Source organism: Chlamydotis macqueenii, chromosome 6 (assembly GCF_036417535.1).
Source record: "Chlamydotis macqueenii isolate bChlMac1 chromosome 6, bChlMac1.mat, whole genome shotgun sequence".
NCBI classification, from domain to species: Eukaryota; Metazoa; Chordata; class Aves; order Otidiformes; family Otididae; genus Chlamydotis; species Chlamydotis macqueenii.
In genome coordinates this window covers 6,864,990-6,887,861 of record NC_141561.1, presented here as the reverse complement: position 1 = coordinate 6,887,861, position 22,872 = coordinate 6,864,990, and the positions used below count along the sequence as shown (strand labels likewise).

General features: G+C 41.1%; 1 protein-coding gene across 1 annotated transcript in view; it reads left to right on the top strand.

The window, feature by feature from the left end:
* The window catches only part of THSD7B (thrombospondin type 1 domain containing 7B), a 260,791-nt gene that overhangs the window by 92,804 nt on the left and 145,115 nt on the right, over window positions 1–22,872 (top strand). The window contains exon 7 of the mRNA XM_086750826.1: window positions 20,187–20,378. Coding sequence (XP_086606952.1) covers window positions 20,187–20,378 — 192 coding nt within the window. The remainder of the gene's footprint in view (window positions 1–20,186; window positions 20,379–22,872) is intronic.

Sequence of the window (22,872 nt, the reverse complement as noted above, 5' to 3'; positions counted from 1 at the left end):
AAAGGTAGGTAGATGGCACGTTCTAAAATTATCTCCTGTGGATAGGAGAGGAAGGAGGCTAGAAGGATCGATTTGAAAAGTGTTATTAAGGACAGGATTCTGAAGTTACTAGGAGGAGCAGAGGGAAGATGTGACAGTGAGAGTGCATCTTATCCATAAGGGTTCTGTTTTTGGGGATTAAACAGGTTCCAAAAGTGGTTAAGGATTTCACTGCTTTGCTGCTAGTGAAGGAAGTGTTTAACGTACCTAGATATTTTCCTTACTCCTTGTATATGATTTGGTAGCATTTGTGTTAAGTCTCTCAAACACGCAGCACTGGGCACACGACCTTGAGGAATGTAAGTGGGGATGCTTGGCAACATCTTTTTATCCCTCTCATCCCAAGCAGAGTCTCTCAGGCATTTTATGCCTTAGTCCCGCCCCGTTGGTTCTGATACACATAAAGGGTCTCTCTGAAAATAAGCAGTGGCTATTCATAGCGTTCACATCAGTGGTATTTTCACCTGGTTTTGACAGGGTGCTTTTAGAGCCTCTTTCAACCTCAAAACTTCCTCAGGCTTTAGTTTCCTAGCCATAATATCCCCTTGAGGTGCATGAATTCAAAGCTTTTTGCATTAATGCTGTCCTTAAGCCATTTCTCTTTAACGAGATATTCCAGTGTGTGTATATACGCAACTCACAACTTCTCTGAAGGATCCTGTAGCTAAATTGCAAGACAGCCCAGCACGGGTTGTGCAGGCGTGAGCCTTTCGTTTAAGCAGCCCTTCTGAACACTTCATATTGAAGAGATAGATGATGGTTTGCAGAGATGTTCACAAAACAGTTATTAAAAAAAAAGAGTGAATAGGGAAAATTTTGTGTTCTAATATAGCTTTTGTCCCCTTCTGCATGCTGGTGGTTTTTTCTGTCAAATTTCTTTTACATTAATAAACAGTTTAAGAATTTTCTAGTGTTCAGCAGATGGATAAGCAGCACAATGACATTTCCTGATTTCTTTAGGAAGCCAGGCTAAAACAAGCCAGAAACCAGTTTTTAATGCATTTGATATTTTTCAAATTCTTAATAGACAGAAAATTGCCCAATTCTCAGTTCAAAATTTTAGCCAAGACTCTTTTTCCAAGACAAATAGTCAAAACAGTATAAAGCTTTAAATTAAACAGAAGATCATTAGGGTAAAGGAATGACTTGGTGTATTTAATTGCATTCTGTATATGAGGTTTAGTGGGCTGGAATCCAACTCATACGATATAAACCTTGGACTTGATGACCTTTCAAGGTCCCTTCCAACTCTAACCATTCTAAACCATGAAGGAAAAAAATGTTTCAAAATAAGCCAATTAAGTTCTGTATGAGGTAGTATAGTTTAAATTCTAGGAGTTCAGTTTCATCAGATAATATTAAAAGAAATAAACAAAACTTGTTTTGGCAGACAAGAGACTGAGACCTGGTAGTGAATATCTGTAACAGCCAGCGGCGTGTGGGGCTGGGGGCTTCCCTCCATCCCAGTCTGCAGGAGGGTTTGGGGTGTGGGGAGAGGAGAGATGCGGAGAAGTCAGGGTAGAAAGAAAGTCTGGGAGCTGCCTGCAGCCATGAGATCTTCTGTGCTCGCTGTTCCTCAGACAAGGGGAAGGAGCTGCACCCGGAGTCTGGCTGTGTGCTGTGCTCTGGGGTCAGCAGTGGAGTTTCTCCCGAGGTTTATACAACGGAATAATTTGAGTCTAACTTCAATAGACAGCTTCTTGCATTGATCTCTGACCATAACCCTTTTTGTGGAGGAAGAAAGACGGGCTTTTTTTTCGTGTGTATGTAATTTAATCCTTTCCTGCTGGGTGGCCCTACAGAAGACTTTTTCTGTAGCTGGAATTCCTTCGGTGCTGCAAGTTGCATGCTGCACAGGAATGGTTGTGAGAGCCACCTTTATACAGTTGTTCTGAAGGCTGTTGAGTGGAAATTAAAGATAAGCTTTGCACTTTCTTTGAGTTTCTTTTTATCAAACTGTTTATGAAGTAGAGCTGATTAAAAAAAAAATTTAGTCACTTTTCTGAGGTTAATGGGTGCTGGAAGGGAAGGCTCCCCCCTTAAAGAAGAAGTTTTGGCAAACTTTTAATTAAGAATTCAGGACATGGAAACTTTGGACTAGTTCTGCACTACAGAGATTGGCTCCGGTGCATATTGGTCTGTCAGGTTTTTAAAGTAAATCTTCTTATTAATTCTAATTAAGTATTGTAATGCCAGTGCTCTTCATTAGGCAGCAATTTGTGATTAGTCTCGGGAAAGAGAAGAACATGTGATGAAATGGTAGAGAAAATGCAGAGCAGGGTAAACAGCCATGGGATGCTGCTCCTAAATGCTCTTTAACATCCTCATGGTGGCAGATTCCCCACTGAATTCAGTGCTGTCTGTGGGATGGGATTCGATCCTCACACAGATCCTGGCTTCTGCGGAAACATGGGGTCAGTGGGCCTGTGTGACAGGACTTGAGCTCTGAAGCTGCGACAAGAAATAATGCTGAAAACATGCATAAAAAGGGAAAACTCCTAATTCCTCTAAAACTTTGAAGCCAAGCTATTATTTTAAGTGTAGATTCCACTATCACGTTTGTTTATCTGTGAATGGAATCTCATATTTAATAAAAGGTAGCTTTTGTGAAGTGCTGGAGCGAATGTGGATTAATGAATTGAGAAAGATTATCTCTTCAAGGCGATTGAGAACAATTTAAAATTCCATTGTTCGGTGTTTTTCTTTCTGTCTATCTGAGGCACATCTGTGTCTCAAATTGGGTACTGCCTTTGTTTAGAAGAGTTAAACAAGTAACAGGATAAGATATTTCATAGTTCCTTTTAAAATAAACAGCCTGTTCAGTTTTTATCTGTAGGCAGTTTGCAAATGTCAGAGCAAAGGCTTTGAAGGGTGTGTATATATGAGATGAAGTTTCTTTAGAAATTGAATCATCCTGTATTGTTGGGATGCATTTTCCAATTTTGAAGCCTGATCTTCCCATACTGGATGATTTTAGTGTATCCTTTTACCATGGTTCTTAAAACAGATGCGTTATTTAAAAATTCTGGTGGAGATGTGGGAGTTGCCACAGTTGCCTTTCTGGCAGCTGTGGTCTGTGTTTTACCATCAGTTGCCTGATGGTGCTACCAATGAACCCTCACATTGACCCACTGATTACCAAGCCCAGAAACAGCTAAAAGGAGAAGCAAGATGAATGAGTTAACGTGTCCATGTGGACTGGGTCTGCGGCTATCCAAGTAGAAGGCAGTGCCTTTTCCTTTCGTACCACTGAGGAGGGAAAAACAACCACAGGACCTGGCTTGGTCCTGTGGTTGGCGGTGTCCGTAGGCACTACGTCCAGTGGGAAGAGGATGTAGTTCAAAAAGTGACTTTTCTGGAAGAAGTGAGAATATTATCTGCCCCTAGCAGGTGAGCAAGGAGTTTGTGGGACTGGATGAACCCAGGGAGCTTTGCTGGAGGGACAAAGTCACTTCCAGATGGCGTGAGCTCCACCTGTGCTCCCTCGATGCAGCTGCTGTGCCACTGCACCCAAGTCTGTCTGTGATTTGGGGGCTATTTCCATCAATGACTGGCCGATGTGCATGAGATATAAAATACCAGGTCTTTTTTTGTAGTAAAAATGTGATCACCCACCAGGACTGGTAAGTCCTCATGAACTTAACAATAGACTTTTGGGCAGTTCTGTAGAGATGGCTGCATCTGTGCTTGAAGCAGGTGGGAGATGGGTTTTGGCTGCCCATAGTACATTGTAGAAACCAAGATGATCCTCTAAGTTCAAATTCTTTTTCTTGTTACCAGGTGCAAAATTCCCATGAAATTTAACGTAGCAAGAATTCTCCCTGCCTCAGTTTCACCAGATTTCCCAAGTTTCATACAATGTCAGCACCGGTTTTTTGTACGCTTAATGCTGTGTCAAAAGAGACTAGAGCCAAGAGGGTATTTTGTTCTTTTTTTTGTGGTGTTTACAAATAAAGCTGACTGATTTGGTGACTCTCTTGAAAACTCTCTGAGACTGCAAATTCAACAGTGCTCCCTGAGCATGCATAGATCTAAAGATAGCTGTTCCTTGCCTATCAATAAGTATCTTAAGGCCTTTACTTTTAGTGCTATATGCCACTTAAATCCCAGGAAAATAATTCCACTGCTGCCGTTCATTTATATCATAGGAGTCTGCATTAATTCAGCCTAGGCTAGGTTTCTAATACATTATTTATTTATGTCTTCAAAATGCCTGTGTACTGCATGCGGTTGACAGAGCATATTCTTATTTGTTAATTTTATATGGCAACCTGTTTTCCCAAGATGCTTAAATAAATGAATGCCTTCAAATAAAACTGTGATTGTAAAAGCCACTCTTTTTTTTTTTTTTTGGTGGTGTTACTATGGCATCCCATAGTCTTAACTCAGATTTCTCTACAGCCACCTGTTTTAAATAGTTCTGGACGTATTTTTGTGTGTGGTGGTGTGGGTTTTTTTTCTTTTTTTTTTCGGGTTTTTTTTTTTTTTCTTTCTGTGAGAGAAACACATATATAGGTCCTGAATCTGAATATCTAGCCCAACTTCTTCCCTCATCTGGGTAACAGAAGCTTAGAAACACCCTTAAATTCAATAACAAAATCCCTTACGTGAAGGATGAAGCACTGAGTTCATATTTTCTGGCAGTCCACAAAGCTTACAAATCAAAATACATGAGAGCACTGTGTAAGTGAGGGTGAAACACATGGTGTTCAGTGCTTGGAAATGAATGAGTCATGTGAATGAACATTGGCATGTACATCCCCAGCCCCATATTAAGATTAAAGTGAGTTGTCTGCTCTACAATTGCATAGTTGCTTCTGTGACTGATTTGGTGCCACTCTGTAATAAGTTGTGAATATTGTATGCTGACCTGGTTAATGGGATGTTTACTAAATGAATATATTTTTATAGTTTAATAGGAGGATGTTTCAAAAAATTAGCAGGATGAGAAAGAATGGCTCAAGAGAGTAATTTTTCAGCAAGTGCTGGGGTTGTGAAGAGGAAGACAGACTGCCTTGATGATGTTGTCTGGGGGCTTGGAGGGTGAGATTGCATGAGGCCAGGTCCCCTTTGCTCCCCACCACAGCTAGGTCTGCCCTGGGCATGTGGATTGGCACGGAGCATCCCTGTCCTGACTCCCTGGGTGAGCAGGACATGCAGGCGGCTGTTCCGGGCATGGGGTACCCAAACTCTGCACCCCACTGAAGATGCTGCCAGTGTGGGGTTACACACCAGGGGGGAGCAGCCTCCAAATTGCAGCTGTGCCAGCTTCATTTTTTTAAAATATCTTTCTTGAATTCAGCTATTTTAAGTAATATAGACCGAGATAATTATTTCATGAAGTAATATTATCTGCAAATTAACCTTGGATCTTTGCGTAGGTTCAGAAAGAAAGAGATAAGGAATTTTATCGCAAATTGCAGACTTACTGGGTTTAACGTAAAGGCCGTGGCAAGTAATACATTTAAACTGCATTTAAGTAGTAAAGACCAGAATATCAAAGTCTAAAAGCAATAAACATTAATTTATTCAGAAAGTTTTTATATTTTCTTTCTAGTTTATATGTTCTTTTCTCATACTGTCATTTAATGAGGTTATATTCTGATTAAAGTAGAAAAATAAAAAAGTGAAATGTTTTATTTCAGTAGATCAAAATGTAGCCTTAAAAGTATATCAGCTTGCCCTGTGTAGTCGGAGCTAGCTGTACGATTTTCCCTTCGTTCGGCATGGCTGCTCGACTAACGGATTTTGGGGGAAGAACGTCCTCTTATATAGACTTTCAATTGAAATCCATATTTTCATTTGCAGTGACAACTAATACGTTTCCTGTAATCTTTCTCAAATATTCACTGGCAGTGTTCCCAGACATATATTTTGAAGGTTAAATGGTTTAGGATTTATGTACTATACTATGTAGGTCGGTCTGAATAAGCTAATAAGTCTGTACGGCCCCTTCATTGCCAGAGACCAGGTTGTCTCTCAGAAACACCATAGCTGCAGTAGCAGAAAGTTTTGCCTGGTTAATGGACTGTGGTTCTGACGAGCCCAGGGTGAGGTGCTGGGCTGGAAAAAGACTGGTTGCAGAGCTCACTTGGATGTCGTTACGTAGGGCTGCTTCACGTAGTGTAGATGCACCTTCCTGGCAGCTGAAGGTTTTGGGTCTCTGTCCAGAAACATCTCTTTTTTACAGGCTGCAATTGGCATGAGTAAAGAGCAATAATTAAAATAATATCCCGCAAGGTTTGCGTTTTAGTACGGCCGTTTGATTAAAATTGGATCTGCCTTTTCCTCTCCCATGAGGACCATCGCTCACTTCGTGGCTAATGAAGTGGAACGAGCACTGTGATCAATATTTATGGTGTCACTCTGGGCACCTGCACTTCTTTCAGCCCTTCTTCTGCTGGGGAGCTGGAATGGAGGTTTTTAACTCCAGCTAATTAATGGTGAACTGTGCAACTTGATACAAAGTCTGAAAAGACTCTTCTTAGTACTGCTGCTTCTGAGGGTCACATGCGACTTGCACAGATTTGCTAGTTCTGGGACAAAAAGTAGGAACTCCGTTTTCTTCAGGGATGTACTTTTGGATCCCTCAGTCATCCTTTGGTGTTAATTCAAGCTCTCCCTGTACTGGGAATAACCACCGTTGGGGTACCAACTCTTGTCGTTGAAAACACACGCACACACACACAAAAAAAAAAAGGCGCTTTTGAATTCTTTCAGCTGAGTTTATAGACTTCTGCCCTACAGCTTTTCTTCTTTTTGTACTCCAGTGTCTACTGCAGGTTGCAGTAACTGTTAGAGATAGCATGTGTTTAAGTCCAACATGAATGCCATGGAGTTGGTGCTAATCTGCTCTTCTGCATCTTACCAGTTTGAGGATCGCTCTCAGCTGTGCCAGGGTATTTTCATACAGCTGCTGCTGAAGTCCACAGACTATGGCACTATTTTCTGTCCAAATCAGCCCTGCAGTACTTTGTTCCACAGTTCTCTTAACTCCTCAGGGCTTTCCCAAAGTAATAATATAATCTTTGAACTCTTAGTGGGTTGGTTTGTTGCAAACTTTGCCCATTTCCTGCCAGTGACAGCGGCTGGAGGCAATCCAATGTAATTAGTAAGTATTTTGGAGAGTCTGCTTTGGCAGCCCTGTTAAATATGTGCAGTGAAAGCAGGATTAGTATGGGGCCTCATCTTTTTTTTTCTCATTAGGGCATCTCTACGATCTGTAAGCTTATTTAATTGGAAATTAGCCATTCTTATTAACAGAGGAGATACCCTTTGGTCCAAATTCTGACATGGGATAAATTTATATAGTTTCCACTAAAGAGAAAGAAAATGCATCCACATGCTCCAGGGTGGAAATTTGCCCTTTTGTGTCCATTGCAGTTCTCTTGGAGGAGAATTTCATTTTCTCGTAAAGGCAATAAATTTTCGCTGTTCAGATAAGTGACTACAGAGGTTCATCATCAGGATTTGAAGAAATAAGCCTCCTAAGAAGATGAACGATGACAAGGGGAGTAAGAGTTGTTATCCAATCATTTGTCATGGTCCAGAACATTAAGATATATGGCTAAGTCCCCAAAGGTGTGTAAAAGTTCCTCTTTCCAGCAGTTGGTTGGTGTGTAATAACTTATCCTGCACAGTCAGCCGCTATTACACGCTCTCTGAAAACTCATTTTGTTTGCATCTCTTTGTATACACATAAGCGGTAACATCTTACATATTTCTGGAACGTATTCTACACATCATCGAAATGTAATCTTACCATTACTGAATATGACGGCTGACTTCCTCGGTGCTCCCATTAACTCCCTTCTCTCCCTCCTCCATCCCGCTCCAGATGTTAACATTTTCTGCCTTGCCTCTTTTGCTGTGATAGTGTTCTGCTCCGGGCTTTCCCTGGAGACTTTTCCCTCTGCTTTTCTGTGGTTCCCTGCTTTACAGCAGTTTCCCTCTAGTTCTTCCCGTCTCAAGGCTTCAAAACCATGTAGCTGCCATGGGGTACAGTGTCAACTAGTGAAAAGCCAGATTAAACATACTTGGTTGTAGGAGTGCTTGTTAGCATATATGTATTAATTCAACATTTCCTGCTGGTTTTCAATATGTTGGGAGGTTATGTTGCCAGTGAGGTGACTTTAAAGTCTGTAGTGGAATGTATTTCAACTAACTGCTTGAGAGCAGGCGAAAATCTTGCTCTGATTACCTAGTTTGAAAGAAAAACCTTTCCTCTTACTTTTTAAGAAGTGAGTGTTCCTCTCTAAACCAAATGTGGTGAAGACCAGATTTCTGAAGGATTTTGTTAAATTCTGGCTCTGCAGCTGGGATAGATGATCTTGAAAGTTCACCTTAATGTTGGAGACAACATCATAGTTTGCTATGGTAAACTACTCCCTGCTTTGCTGCTTGTTGCTGGGAAGTAAGGCGAAGGTGAGGTTTGCCTTGTCCCATCTGAGCTTGCCATGGCACAGAATAGCTTGCCAGCCTAAATTTGATCAGTTGAGCTTGTCAGAGCTTGGTATCATGCACTGAGTTCTACTAAATTCTAGGAAATGCTCCAGTGTGGCAACTTCATTTCATCTGCGTGCTGGAGTTAAAATATAACCCGTACACATTTCCCCAGCCTGCTCTGGTATTTTGTGGTCAAAAAGCTGAATTGACTCAATGTATTTATTCCTTTGCATTTCTCTCTTGCAGCTGGCTCAGGGAAATGCATCTGATCACTGCTGACTCACAGGCAGAGGATTTTTACTGTAATTCACTTGACAAGAGTTTAGATATGAAAGTGTCAGGCTTAGTCCTCAGTGGTGGCCCGTAAGCCTGTGTAGGGACATAGATGTGGTGGGAACAGAGTAACGCTCTGGAAAGATCACGACGTTGGTGCACCTCGGAGGCTTGTGATTAGAGAAGCCCAAGTCAGGGGCTGACAGCAGCCCTGGCTGTTGAGTTTTCAAAACTCCCCTGGTGCGATCGTTTCGATGCTTGTGGAAATCAAGCAGGCATAGTCTGCTTCCAGGAGGATGGGAGTGATGGACCCCGTGGTTTTGGGAACCCCGTTTGGACCATTTCTCGCAGTGTGTCTTCAAGTGTTCAGGTGTTTGGTCCTGCAGGTGTTCTGCAAACTGACCGTGGATCTGTTCCTGCGGGTTTAGGAGCTATCAAACATCATGTGGCCATGTTTCCAGGGAAGCAAAATGCAATTATTCTGAGTCCCAGCCATGTAATTACAGCAGAAATAATAGCTATCATTTCTAATGCCTCAGTGCCACCTGTAGAGGTTGTTAAGTTGTTTCTGTTGCATTTTCAGAGTAGTCTGTTCTGCTGATTTTTCCCTGTTTCTGCCTTATCTACGATTGAACAATTACCAGAACTGTGATGAGGACATCGTACGCAAAAAGTCATCCTCTTGCCTTTTTTCCCAATGACTCTGAGGTGTATGTGAGTGACTGTTATCTCTGCTACTAATCGATGAAGCTGGAGCTAATGTGCAGAGTGACCTTTGTGAAGAGAAGGGAGGTTGTGCCAGTATTATATTTGCAGTTTGAATCTACTTTTGCACTTTGTCATGAATTTGATTGCATGAGCTACTCCCTTAGTGACTTGGATTGCTGTATCACCTAGTACCGTATCAGCCAAGTTAAGAGATGCCCGAAATTTGTCTTGTATGTCAGTCGTGATGTTTTCATTGACCAGGTATCATGAGTGTTACGTGATGACCCTTGATCTTCATGATCTAACTTCCTTCTGTGCTCTCACCTGTTTGTGCTTCGTTTAGTTTGAAGCTATTCCTGCATAGCTGTACACTTCCCAGTTTAGTGAAGTCAATGGGATTTTTTACCACTGAAATGAGATCCAGTTTACAGTAGCCTGTGGGTAAGCAAAGGTTATTCTCTAGCACTTCTCTACAATTTTGTAGTGCTTAGAAGTCTGATGGATAGAGCACTCAATTATTTAGCATCCATCAAGCTTTTGCTTACAGCACCTAAACAAACACTAGTATTACCTACTTTTCTCCAAATATATAAAATATAATTCTATGGCATCAATCCAGAAACTTAAAAAAAGCGTATGCTGTTGCTTAACCAGCCCTTTTAATGAAATGAGTTTTGAATTGAAATTTTAAGTATGCATGAAGACATAAGATACCATTTGCAGTGTTAGGATTTCAATAATGTATGGAATTAGCAGAGCTTTATTATATTTCTGTGCCTGCATGCCCTCTGTAGAGTAAAAGTTGTAATAAATATAAGTTCAAAGGTAAAATTTTATTGCTGCGCATGAGGAGAAAAAATAAATTAGAGTAATGTAATCATGCTCATATATGTTATGAATTTTGAACAGTGTCTATTAGAAAGTTTGTCAAAATGTGCTTAGCTTTGAAAATACAGATTAACGCTGAAGTTTTAATATTGTTCTTTCTTATGTGCATATTCCTTGAGAATATAAGTGTAAAATATCTCCTGCCGAAAGCAATTGTCATAAAATGACACTTTCCCATTTTAATAGCTGAATAATCAGAACAAAAATATTTTCTAAGTTGCGGAGAGATTATTGCTTTTTTCACACAAAGAAATTTAGTGGTAGAAAACCGAATTTTATCCAGATATTCTCTAGTTTTTCTGTTTCAGTTTTATATTTGAAAAGCATGTCCAAATGCCTCCTGACAGCCTTGACACGTCAGGGTGTTTAAAAAGGGGATGGAGGGGGTGTTCATTTGATTTAATTTACTGATTCTGTGTTTTCCTTTAGTCTAGTAGCAAAGTTAAAATAGTAGTTCTCCAACAAGAGCTGAAAAACCTGTTAGGGAATGACTGGTTGGTATCTGTCTGGGCCCTTTATGATTCATACATCTTTTTTTTTTTTTTTTTTCTGCTTTGGAGCAAATAAGGAGTAGGTCAGCGTGGGAGGGCAGCTGCTGGCATGGGTGCTTCTGAACTCAGCAAAGAACATTTGTCTGAACTGCCAGCTCAGCATGTTGTCCTGGCTTCAGCATCTCTGAGAAGGCCCCAGCTTGATGAAGTTTTGATATCAAAGATAATTCCTTCTCCTGTGTTTTCTCCACTTACCATCCCTTTACGTTGTCCTTTGTCATTTTCCTCTCTTGTCTTTCTGCAAGCAGAGGGTGTACCCTGAAGACACTACCAAAGCATCGGCAATGGTCTTTCTTAATTTTTTTTTAATACAGTCTTCAGGTTTTAGCTTCATCACTCAATTTGGAAAAAGTTGGAAGCTGTAGGTGCCTATGCACCTTACTTCGCTTTTAAGTGAGGGAGCCAGAGTCTTGTTTAATAACAACGGTCCAGCTCAGGTTGTGCCAGAGCCTGAACGCGCTGCCATGACCAAGCCCATCCATGTGTTTGAACCCTGAAAGGACGTGGTGGTGGAGGGTCAGCGTACCCCGCCGAGCAGAGACCTCCTGGGGATGCGGTGTTCATGTTCTGGTGGATGCTACTCTGCTGGCAACACCCCGTTTCCCAGGCCAGGATGATAAAGCTGGCCAACGCTGTGAGGGTTTCATTTTCCTGTGTAAACATTCAAGTAGCAGTATCCATCTCCATCTGAAGCCTAGAGAAAGAGTGAATGTTTCATGGGAAATGGTTTCATCAGCTGTGAAAAAAGGAAGCAGCGCGTGCTGCCTTATCTGGACCAGTAACATCGAGAGCAAGCTTCAGGCAAAGTTTTGTCTCAAGGCTTCTGAGGAGTCGTACACATCAGTTTTCTTCTGATGCACCAGCAGATCTGTTATTTGTCACCTTTTAATTACAATACCCGAATGCAAGATCCTGTGCTGCTTAAGAGGAGAGTTTTCCTCTTGAAAACCCTCATTGGGAACAATGTTTTTTTTTTTGTTGTTGGGTTTTTTTTGTTGTTGGTTTTTTTTTTTTTCCCCCAGTGAAAAGTATAGTCAAAGATGCCAGCTTTTAGATATTTTAAAAAATCATTTTGAGACAATCTGGATTGTGAATGATAGGGTGAAACAGTGATAGAAGGATTTGATATTCCCTCCCCCCCCCCATGAAGAACAACTGTAAACTTTCTGGAGACAGGAAATAACAGAAAACTTCTCTAAATAAGCCTTCCACACTTAGGTCATCGTAAGTGATTCCTACTTTTAAATTCTGTTGATGCCATTGTAGCCGAGTTTTAAGCAGGATGTGGCTGTTGTTGCAGCATAATCAGTGAAGCAGTTCCAGAAGGTGGAGCGGTTTAGAGACCAAATGCACTTTAAATGGCACTAGAGGAATGATGCACTACCGACTGGAAATGTAGGCATGGTTATTAATGATGTAATTAAAGTTGCACCTCATGGGCAAAGTGGAAGCACACAGAAAATATTATTAATATTGTGTTTCCTACATTTGATTTATCCCCGCTTTAAGTACTAAATGATCTATGCAAAATACAGTGGAAATTAAACACTCGTCCTAAAATTCACAACTGTATTATGTAAAAATGGTTCAAGCACAGGTCAGGGTACATTAGCCAGAAGTAACTTCACCCATCTGAAAAATGTCTTACGCAGTTTAGGTGCATACTTGATACTTGGCAGCACTGGTGTGTGCACGGAGAGGTTTTACTCCATAACCAAAGATCGTGGTTTGCAGTTTGCGTTGCTTTTGTCAAGAAGAGGTTTCAGTCATCCGTTTAGACCGCTGGCTGATGACGGTCTGTCTTACTGGGTGCATTTATTTCTTTATTGCAATCTTTTAAAAGATGAATAGGATGTCTTAATAGCACTCTGTTCTGAGTTTTGTGGATCAATTAGACACAAAATTGGCAAAGAAACTACTCCTGTTAATAGTAATAATAAAAATAAAATAGCCTCGTGTTTGATCCTGCAAATTCAGAATGTTTCCTGACTGTGGAGGCTCTCAGAGTTGCTTTATGTGATTAGGCCAGACTCTGCATCGGAATGAGAACACATTTTTGTGTTAACTGCTTCTAAATGAACACTTATTTTTAAGTAGTTGGCATAAATCTAATTTTAATTTACTGTTTTCATTTTCTTTTGCATCGATCTTCTTTTTGTAGAGATTCAATTGCAGGCTTGCAGAAAGATGTTTTTCAAAGATTCCAGATGGTCTTTGCAATTATTTATTATCATTAGCATTCACTGTATCTGAAAACAAGACTTTTGCCAACTTAGATAAACCTCATCTACTGCACTATTGTTTACAATTTTTCGGTATCTTATGTTAATACAAACTCACTCTTGGGGCGATTTCTGGAGCTAGAAGAGAAAAAGAGTCTGTTATTCCCAATGTATGGCAAATCGCTCACTTATTTTGGGAATATTGCTTGGATAACAGTCCTTCATAGCCTTGATGGCTATGAGCAAGCCAGCAAGGTATGTCATCTTAAGAGTAGCGTAATCAGAACAAAATTAATAATAATCAAGCCAGTAGGTGTAAAAGCATTGCGCCTTTCCATGCATGCACACACAACTTTTCTTTTCGGAGTCACTAACTGTGTGAGAGCACAATTACGGGAGTTTATCCTTCGTAATATGTCCCTTATAATTTTTTGGGAGTTTTGAGAGTGAAGATGACACCTTCAGCATTCAGAAATGGAATGCTTAGAAATTTATGGCTGTGATGCAGCGGGAATATAATGCCGCCTTCTTAATTCTGAATTAAAATCTCTGAATTTCTCCACTGAAATTATTCTGCCCCACTGCACAGATGTATAAGTTGAACTGGACTCTATACACTGTTAGAATAAACAAATCTACGCATAACTGATTTTTTTTTTTTTCTTAAAGTTTTGGAAAGATACATATGCTTTACAGTATTTTAATACATTTAACTTTGTGTAATTGGTTTCTACAATATTTTGTGTTGATGAGCATTTGGAACAAAGCAATACAGAGAAGAAAATAGAGGGGCACCTGTTTCAATTATACCACAGCACCAATTTCAATAATAAATCTTAATTGCAATCAGTCTTGATCAAGCCACCTGTGTCGATTCCCTCATTTACAGTGAGGTGGGATAATGGAGAAAAAAGAAAAAAGTGCAAAGAGAGAGGGGAAAAAAAAACCTCAGAACGCTAGTATGGATTATGTTTAGTTCTTATACTTTATGTTTTCAGATGGCTGTGCTGTGTTAATTATTATGAACAGCAGTCTGAATTTCTATGCTCTTCTCCGGGAATACAGTGAACTCGTGTTTACTTTCATGTGCCACGTGAACGATTTCTCTTAATTCAGGAGAGGTTGTGCAAACAGCCACAAGGTAGAATTAATTCTGCTTTTATGCCCGAGCCCAGCAGGTGAATGTGCAGCAAATTCCTTTAAATGACTACTTGTCTTTCTGTGTGGGATAGGAAATACATCGGAGCCAACCTCTTGTGTAGGTCACCTCATGCAGCTGTGTTATTTTTTTTAACTTTGAGAGTGGTAGCTGCTGTACAGTACTCCATAGAGATATACTGGAATGTTCTCTGCAGCTGCTGGCTGGTGTGCCTCCCCCTGTGCTCGCTTTCTTGGAGCTTCCTTAGAGTCACAAATCAATTTTTTTAATGTGCATTTATGTAAAGAGGGAAAACAGTTGTGGGTAAACAGTCCAAACTGCAGTAGAAGATGTAGAGGAAAGAAAAACTAATACCACTTTTTTTTTCCCATACTCTTCATCATCTTTTTCTCATAACCTCTGTAATGGTCACTTGGACATAGGTGAGAAACAGCATTATGGCCAGAGGTGCAGTGATTTGGGCAAGACTTCTGATTTTATGGTGATTTTGTAACATATATTTGTGTTTATTTCCTCTTTTCCACTGTAAGTTCTTCATTGCTCCTTCATCTTTTTTCATGATACATCTTCGTGTCCCTTTGTCTTCGTTGCTATTGCATTCCTCTTTTCTGCTACGAGACTCTGATAATAGTGATGGACCACTGCAATTAAATTTATTCCATACACCACTGCTTTCCCTGACAAACTGACACCGCTCTTCTCCGATATTCTTACCTGTTGACTGGCATTAAGAAAAGTCAACCAGGAGCCAGGGATTTCAGTGAAGTGTGACACTGAACTCCCGGTGATGACTGAACACGGCAAGCTGTGGATGCTTTAAGGTATCTCTAAAGCTAGTTGTGCAATGTGGAACAAAAAAATCCATGATGTTGTGATGAGATGAACACATTCAAAATGGATATAAGAAATTTCTCCTATTGTTGTAGTTTGATTGTTATTGCTTTTAAATGTAACATTGTCGTTAGCTGATGAGATGCCTAGGCCAAGATATTGTCAGCAGACAGCTTTCTCTGAATGCAATTGCCATTAGCAAACTGGCATACAGTCAATAGGAACGCTTTTGAATTTACTACTGTCTGTTGACATCTTATTCTGTTACAGGCAAGTATTTAATCAAAGTTTATTGTCATTCTTTTCCGAGATTTAAGTGGGACATAAAATTTTACGATACGTATAGTATTTTAGATGACAGCTTCATTATTTCCACTGAATAATTTGAAATGCTACAAGGAGAAATATTGATGTCAAACCAGTAATTGTCATTAAATATGCAGCATTTTTGCAGCAGTCATTTGTGCAAAAAATAAATTTTCTGAACTTGTATGTAGCAATGCGGAACTGTCTGAAATGCAATTCCTTCGTCCTGAGCCTTTCCCCACCATGGAGGTCAGTCAAGGTTCTACGTGCATGTACAAACCTGAAATCTTAAAAGGAATTTTTCAAATATTCCTTTAAAAAAAATGAAGATGGTATAGTGGTGAGTGTCAAAAGGAGGGTGCTTGCTTGTTTTTGAGTTGATCTTTCCATTCCTGTTGCCTGATGGGCTTTGTATTTTTGCTGCTTTAGTTGTATCCTGACCAGGAGAGACTGGGTCCTTGAATTACCGTCTGGGTTTAATTCCTAGTCGTTACAAGATGAATTCTAGAGCAGTGTCATGGGTTCTCATTTCAAAAACTCTATAACAGGGACCAACGTTGTAGCTGTTATGGTCAGTGCTGTCCCTTTCCCTGTTTTCCCTGAAGGAAAGTTGGCTTTTGCCAAGTCTTGGCATCCTTCTGCTGTAATCCCCCACCCTGCCGCTCTCCAGGGCTGATTTCAGATGCTGCATCTTGAGATCTAAACACACACTTGGAGGAGAATTCATGTTCTCCTCTAGAAAGATTATTCAGAATATCTAAGATGGGAATTACACCTTCAAGGTAAGGTACTGAGTGGACAATTTGGAAGCTCTGGAGAATCTAATATTCCCTGTAAATCTGTGACAATGCATAAATCACACTTCAGGTGTATCCTACACTAGTATTTTTCATGGAAAATGAAAGATTATTACCTCTCTTTGTAGTGTACAGTAGTTTTCTGAGAATTCTCTGGCAGGCAGCTAGTACAGAACACTCCCCTTCTGCAGTAATACAAGCCAGTAATTAAACGTGAACACAGCAAATAGAGCTATAAAGTAAATCAAAGTGAGTGTTGAATTGTGCCTTCATACACCAGGTGGTAAACACTTTATAACAAAACTCAAAGCTTCCTTTCTTTGCTGAGGAACCATGAATTGCAGCCTCTGTTTGCAGCATTACTGTTGCTGTCACCTGCTGTAAATCCAGTGAGAAAAGAAATCATGGAAGGAAGAAGTGGAAAGTGCATTTTGCTCCTTTGCCTCCCTTCCACACAGAGCGGTAGCTTGAAAATCTGTGGTGCCTGGACCTCACAGGTTGAGGAAACCACCCAAAAGAAGACCCAAGGTCTTCTGAATAGAGTGGCTTGGACTTTGTCAAGTCAGATGAAATCAGTGGAAAGGCTCCCGTGGCTTTCAGCAAATAGACATTGTAAGCATTAGAGAAAATCCTGGCACAGTCTGGTTGGTGAAAAAATTGGGCTAAATCCAGAATTCAGTGAACTTCATGGTGCTCCCTTGCCATAAAGTCTGTATATAACGAAGATAACCTCTTGCACAGATGGAGGGGAGCAGGGCACTCTTGCAGGGTCGGTGTCCCGTCTCATCCCTTCTCGTTCAGAAGCTGGCTGCTGACTGTTCACCTGCTTCCCTGTAAGTGTCGGCGATGGGAGAGGAGGACGGATGTTTTACCCTACTTCACCAAAGCATATAATCTCTTGATGCTACTGTACCATTGACTCTGCTGCCAAACAGACAAGCTGTCAAAAATGTTGAAAGGGATTTTGTTGCTAAAATGACTCAGGAAGACAGCTGGAATACGGCTTACAGGTTTATGTGCTTTTTTTTTTTTTACATTGTTTTTCTCTAAAGATAGTCTTCAGCATTATGCGAGCATCCCAAGCAGCAGTGGTGATAATGGGCTAGTCGAAGCGGGTGATGGATTAAGCTTGGTTTGCAGGGGTGCCTAACGCAGTGCCAAAGCATGGGGGCTGTCTGTAGGGCGGGTGTTGGTCTGCTTTTTCTTACCGAGCAGACTTAAAATAGTAGTGCAAAGACTGGGCATACCGAGCCTTTCCTGATGAGCATAGAGGAGCGTAAGGGAAAGGGAGTATAAAAATGAAGTAATTTTAAACATATCTTGCAGTCTGATTGCCTGCTAGATTCTCCGTTACTCCTCATAATATGCTTGAAAAGTTTTATTTGTGCCTCGAGGGCGATGAGCCTGTCTTCATTTAGGGATGCAACTGCAGATAATACCCCGGCACTGCTGACGGCTTTATGCACTTGCGCTAGCAGCCTGCCTCTCTTATTTACTCACTCGTACATGTGTTGCCTTGCAAAAGCAGCACAGTTTTCTGCCCTCCCAGTTATAATTGCATCCCGGGCCGCCTTGTTACGGAGCCTGTTCCTTTAGCGTGAGGTGAAAGAGCCACTTGTTGCCATTAGAAATTTTAATTTTCTTTTCAGTACCTATAATTGAGCCTGGATAGTCATTATATTTTTTTCCTAGGTTGATAATTAAAGAAACCTTGAAGGAGAGCTTTGTAACTATTATAAGGGCAAAAGAGGAGGTAATGTTCAGTGTGAGCTTGTTGGTTATAAACGGATAGATTTGAGCTTCCAGAAAATTTGGATTTCTAGCTGATAATTCCTGAGAGTCTAGAAATGCTAAGCAAGAGAACGGTATAACAAGGTCAGTCATGTCTGTTCATCGCTTGAATTCTATTTATAAGACATTAGGTGTAATTTAGTACCCAAAAGAATTACATTTTGTGAATTTTTAAGAATTATGCCCTTGTAAATTCTATGCAGTTAATAAAATTACTGGACATTTCCCTTGTTATTTTAGAAATAAATGTATATGTTATTTTGCTTTCTAAAAACAATAGTTCCATGTGTTGTACTCCATGTGACATCCCTCGTGCTTTGTTTTGCCACTCATTCTGCCAACTGCTCTTTTGGTTGGTAGGTTTTTCCCCACCACCCCCACAGTCCTACCTTTTGGAAAGATGCTGCTCATCAGGAGGTACAGGTCCCTTGGTTTGTCCTCAAAAGGAAGTATGTCTTCCTTGGATGGGGGTGGTCCAGCAGATCCATTAGTTTGGATCTCATAGTTTTTGGGTGAGAAACTGTTCAGGTTTTGTTTGGTGAGAGGGGGCCTAAGGTGGCAGCTTCTGTAGGAAACTGCTGGAAGTCGCTCCCCTTTGTTCAGTGGACTCGGCCGGGCCTAGGGCGGACCTGCTGCTGGCCAAGGCCGAGCCGATTGGTAGCAGAATGTTCTGTGATAACGCCTCTGCGATAACGTATTTAAGAAGGGGAAAACAGAAAAAAAAAAAGGAAGAGAATATGTGAAGAAGGTGAGGAATGGGGGCAGAGGTGGAGAGGAGGAGGCACAGGCCTCGTGGGCCTTGCAGGCCTCACCCTCTGGCCTCTCACCAGGCAGCCGACTGGGCCCAATTCAGCCCGGCCTGGCTGCAAGAAGCGGAGAGATGAGATGGATGATGTGAAGAGATTCTGAGAGGCGTCTGCCAGCCTGTTGTGAAGAACTTTTCTTGGTGAGAGGAACAGCTGCAGACGCCAAGGTCAGGGAAGAAGGAGGGGGAGCAGTAATGTGGCTCCTGGCCAAGATTCCCCTGCAGCCTGTGGTGATGACCATGGTGGAGCAGGTTGTCCCCCTGCAGCCCATGGAGGCCCACGGAGGGGCAGAGATCCCCCTGCAGCCCGTGGAAGACCCCACGCCAGGGCAAGTAGAGGCCTGAAGGAGGCTGTGGCCTGTGGAGGGCCCGCTGAGGCAGCCGTTCTGGAGGGACTGCACCCCGTGGAAAAGATGACCCACGCCGGAGCAGTTCCATGAAGGACTGTGGTGTGTGGGTAGGACCCCACAATGGAGCAGGGGAGGAATGTGAGGAGTTATTCCCCCGACAATGAAGCAGCGGCGTAAAACAACGCGTGATGAACTGATTGCAACCCCCATTCCCTCTCCCCCGTGTGCTGCTTGTGGGGGGAAGATAGTAGAGATAATGTTAAGCTTGGGAAGAGGGAGGAGTGGGGAGAGGTTGTCTTGTTGTCTGTCTCATTATCCTGCTGTTCGTAGTAATAAATGAAGTTTTCCCCAAGTCAAGTCTGTTTTGCCTGTAACGGTAACATTAGGGATTTTCTCCCTGTCCTTATCTCAAACCTCGAGCTGTTTTTCCTTATATTATCTCTCCCTGTTCTCTTGGAGGGTGGGGGGAGTGAGAGAGAGACTGCGTAGTCTGGTCCGATCGGGGCTGAACTATGACAGAAACTGTGAGTCAGAAAAGGTGCGTGGTTAGTTCTGGTGAGGTTGCAGAATGATGAAAACACCTACTGGACAGTTCTCTGGCCTACAGGCAGAAGAATATTGTCTTCTTTGGGGACCTGCATAATTTGTATTGTGGAAAAAACATTCTGTAGGTGGAGATTGCTGGAAAATATGGGGCAATTATCATCAGTTCTCTAGATAATTGATATTACAGCTTTTTATTGATTTAATTATCTCATTCCTCATGCTTGCCTGCTTTATAAAGTGGACTGCAGCCAAAGTGTTACACACAAAACTTGAAACACATTTTTTCTTTTTTTTTTTTACTTTTCTGAAGAAATACTTAAAATAGCTGTTCAAGTATTACACTTTCAAGCCTGAAGCGTAACCACGTGCTCTTCAGTAGTATATTCCTCTGTGGGCAGGCAGATGTTTGACATAAAATTAGGCTTTTTGATGGATACTTAACATGTCCTCCATTTCTGTCTTTTGTTTACTCCAGGTGAAGTAGTACCACATCACCTCTGCTCAGGGCTTCCCCGTCCTGAAGTTGTGGCTTGTGAAATCCCTTGTGCAAAAGACTGTGTCATCAGCGAGTGGTCCCCGTGGTCCCCGTGTTCCCACTCATGCTCCAGTAAAAGTGCTGAGGGCATTAAAAGCAGGAGTAGGTCCATCTTGGCCCTTCCAGGAGAGGGTAAGTGGTAAACATTTTTGGATTAATTGCTGTTTTTTTCTTTAATGAGTTGACTGGCATTCGTCAGCCAATCTGTGTTTAGATCAGAGCTAATCCTAGTACTGTAGCAATGGAGAATAATACTTAATATTTGTCTGTCCTTCATGTCTAGCGACTAAAAGATCTTGATGGGCTTAAGTTAATGCATGTGTCACTTAGAGAAATTCTGTCACAGTTCAGAATTACTTACTTCAGCCTATGAATTATTGTCTATTGAGGGCCAGTCTGGATGTGAATTTACTTCAGGAGAGCTGCATCCTATACTAATGAAATTACTGCTTGACACAAACTCATCATGCGAGTATCTTTATATAGGAACATATTAGTACCAATCTGGAAAAGAACAGTGAGCTGTGAAAAATGAGGAAATAAAGAAGTATCTGTTTATTTTATTAATACAGAGCTAGAATGTATTGACCTTCTTGCTTTTCTGTTGTAATAAGTAAATAGCTCTTGATGGATATATATATTAAAAACTTTCTCTGGATCTTCATGGACACATCATGTATCTGGATTTTGACGTATCAACATTAGTGATACAATTATTTACATGAACTATTTTGTATTAGATGTGTATCTTCTAACTACCATTAGAATAATAGTAATTTATTTACATGTTGGTTTATCACACAGAATTTGAAAGGTATCACATCAAGTGCATAAAAATTCCTGAACAGGTGGAACAGACTAAAGCCTTGTTGACACAACAAAAATTTCTACTCCTGTCAGCACTATGTGCAGCTAATGCAGCAGCAAAACGCTTTTAGATGCAAATCTAGTCGAGGACAAGCTCTGTTAAGTGCTGTTTTGTAAATTATCATTAAAGCCACCCACTGTTTCTGGGGCAATGTAAGGACTTGATCTTGCAAACCCATACTCGTGTGAATGGTCTGTATTCACATAAACATCCTTATAAGCACTTGCAGAGAAAATTGAGACACTTCAGGATGAAAACTGCTATATAATTGTCAACAGAATGATAATAACTACTACTAAAAAAGTCTATGAGCTAGAGAATAATTAAAATGAAAAATACAGTTGGCTTCATATTTTCCATGGAAGTAGTGGAATGCAAATAAAAGATAACATGGAATTATGAAAGTGAAGTGTTGAAGAAGTGAATTCTGGAAGTACATAAGCTCAGTCACCTCAACCTGAAACACACTAAACAACAAATTATGTGCTTCGAACTGAATACACTAAGTTTCTCAGGAAGGAATAATTAACTATTAAAATCAAATGCCCCAACTTTTCCTGTATGTCTTTAGCAATGAGTATAATGTTTTGCTGTGCAGAGTTGCACATCTGCATACAGATAAATAGTGAGTGATTTAAGTTTGTGGAGAGTGGAAGTGGATTTAATACCATTATCACAGCAGTGTTAAGGTGGTGTTTTGTTACCTGCTTTCTCTGGTGCTTTTGTACTCTGCTAACAGCTGAGCCACCAACTTGTACAGAGCTCTGGTACCTTCGCAAGTGACATTCTGTTTGTCCTCTATAACTGAGGCAACATTAGCTGTGGCTCTGCTGCCTGAAAACTTGTGGATGCCACAGGCTGATGGCCAGTTTAAACCCTTGGGTCATTTTCTCCAAGCTGTTCACCAGCTCCTGGAATATGATAACCAGGAGGCTGTTGATGAAACTAGAGGGACTTTAAAAGATATTTCTTTACACAGCAAACTTGTGAAACTTGGCACAGGAGGACATTGTGGAGGCAGACAGTCTCAGCATGTTTAAAATGGATTAAAATAGAACAGCTAGGCAGTGGCGCGCTGTCATGCTTTCCTTGTACAGAAGTTGTCAATGAACTGCAGAAAGCGACCAGGCTCTTGTGCTTTTGTTTTGCAGACAGACTGCTAGGCTGGATGGACCATGTGGCATTTCTTATGTTCTTAAGTTAAAACAGCCTCGTTATTACTCTCCCTTGTTTAGGAGAATTTCCTTACTATGGATATTCTTGGGGAAAAAAAAACCAAACCATCACTTAATTTTTCCCTGGGAAGCTCAAAACTTAAGTTAGATCTTTTCTTTTTTTCTTTCTTTAACACGCCCCCCTTGCCCCACTCCACCCCCACCAAGGACCGGGCATTTTACCATTTGCTTGTCACAGGTTTTTTTTTTTTTCTGCATGTGCATCAAACACACAAGATCAATAACTGGTCTGCATTTTTCCTGCCAAGTCAAAACTTTCAGGAAAGTAAGTTACTTGGGGCATTTTCTACTCTGTTATCATACTAAACGTTTCTGAGACTGAATACTATGTGGAACAATCCATTTTCATGAAAAGGCAAATGATAATGTGACGTGATTGTCCAAGCAATTTCAATCCCTCTTTTTCTTTTCTCAGTACTGTTCATTGTGGCCGTTCGGGGTCATACCTTATCGGAGAAGGCTCAGCCCGGCAAGACGATAGGCATCCCTTCGAGGAGCAATATGCCTTCGTCTCCTGTTGATT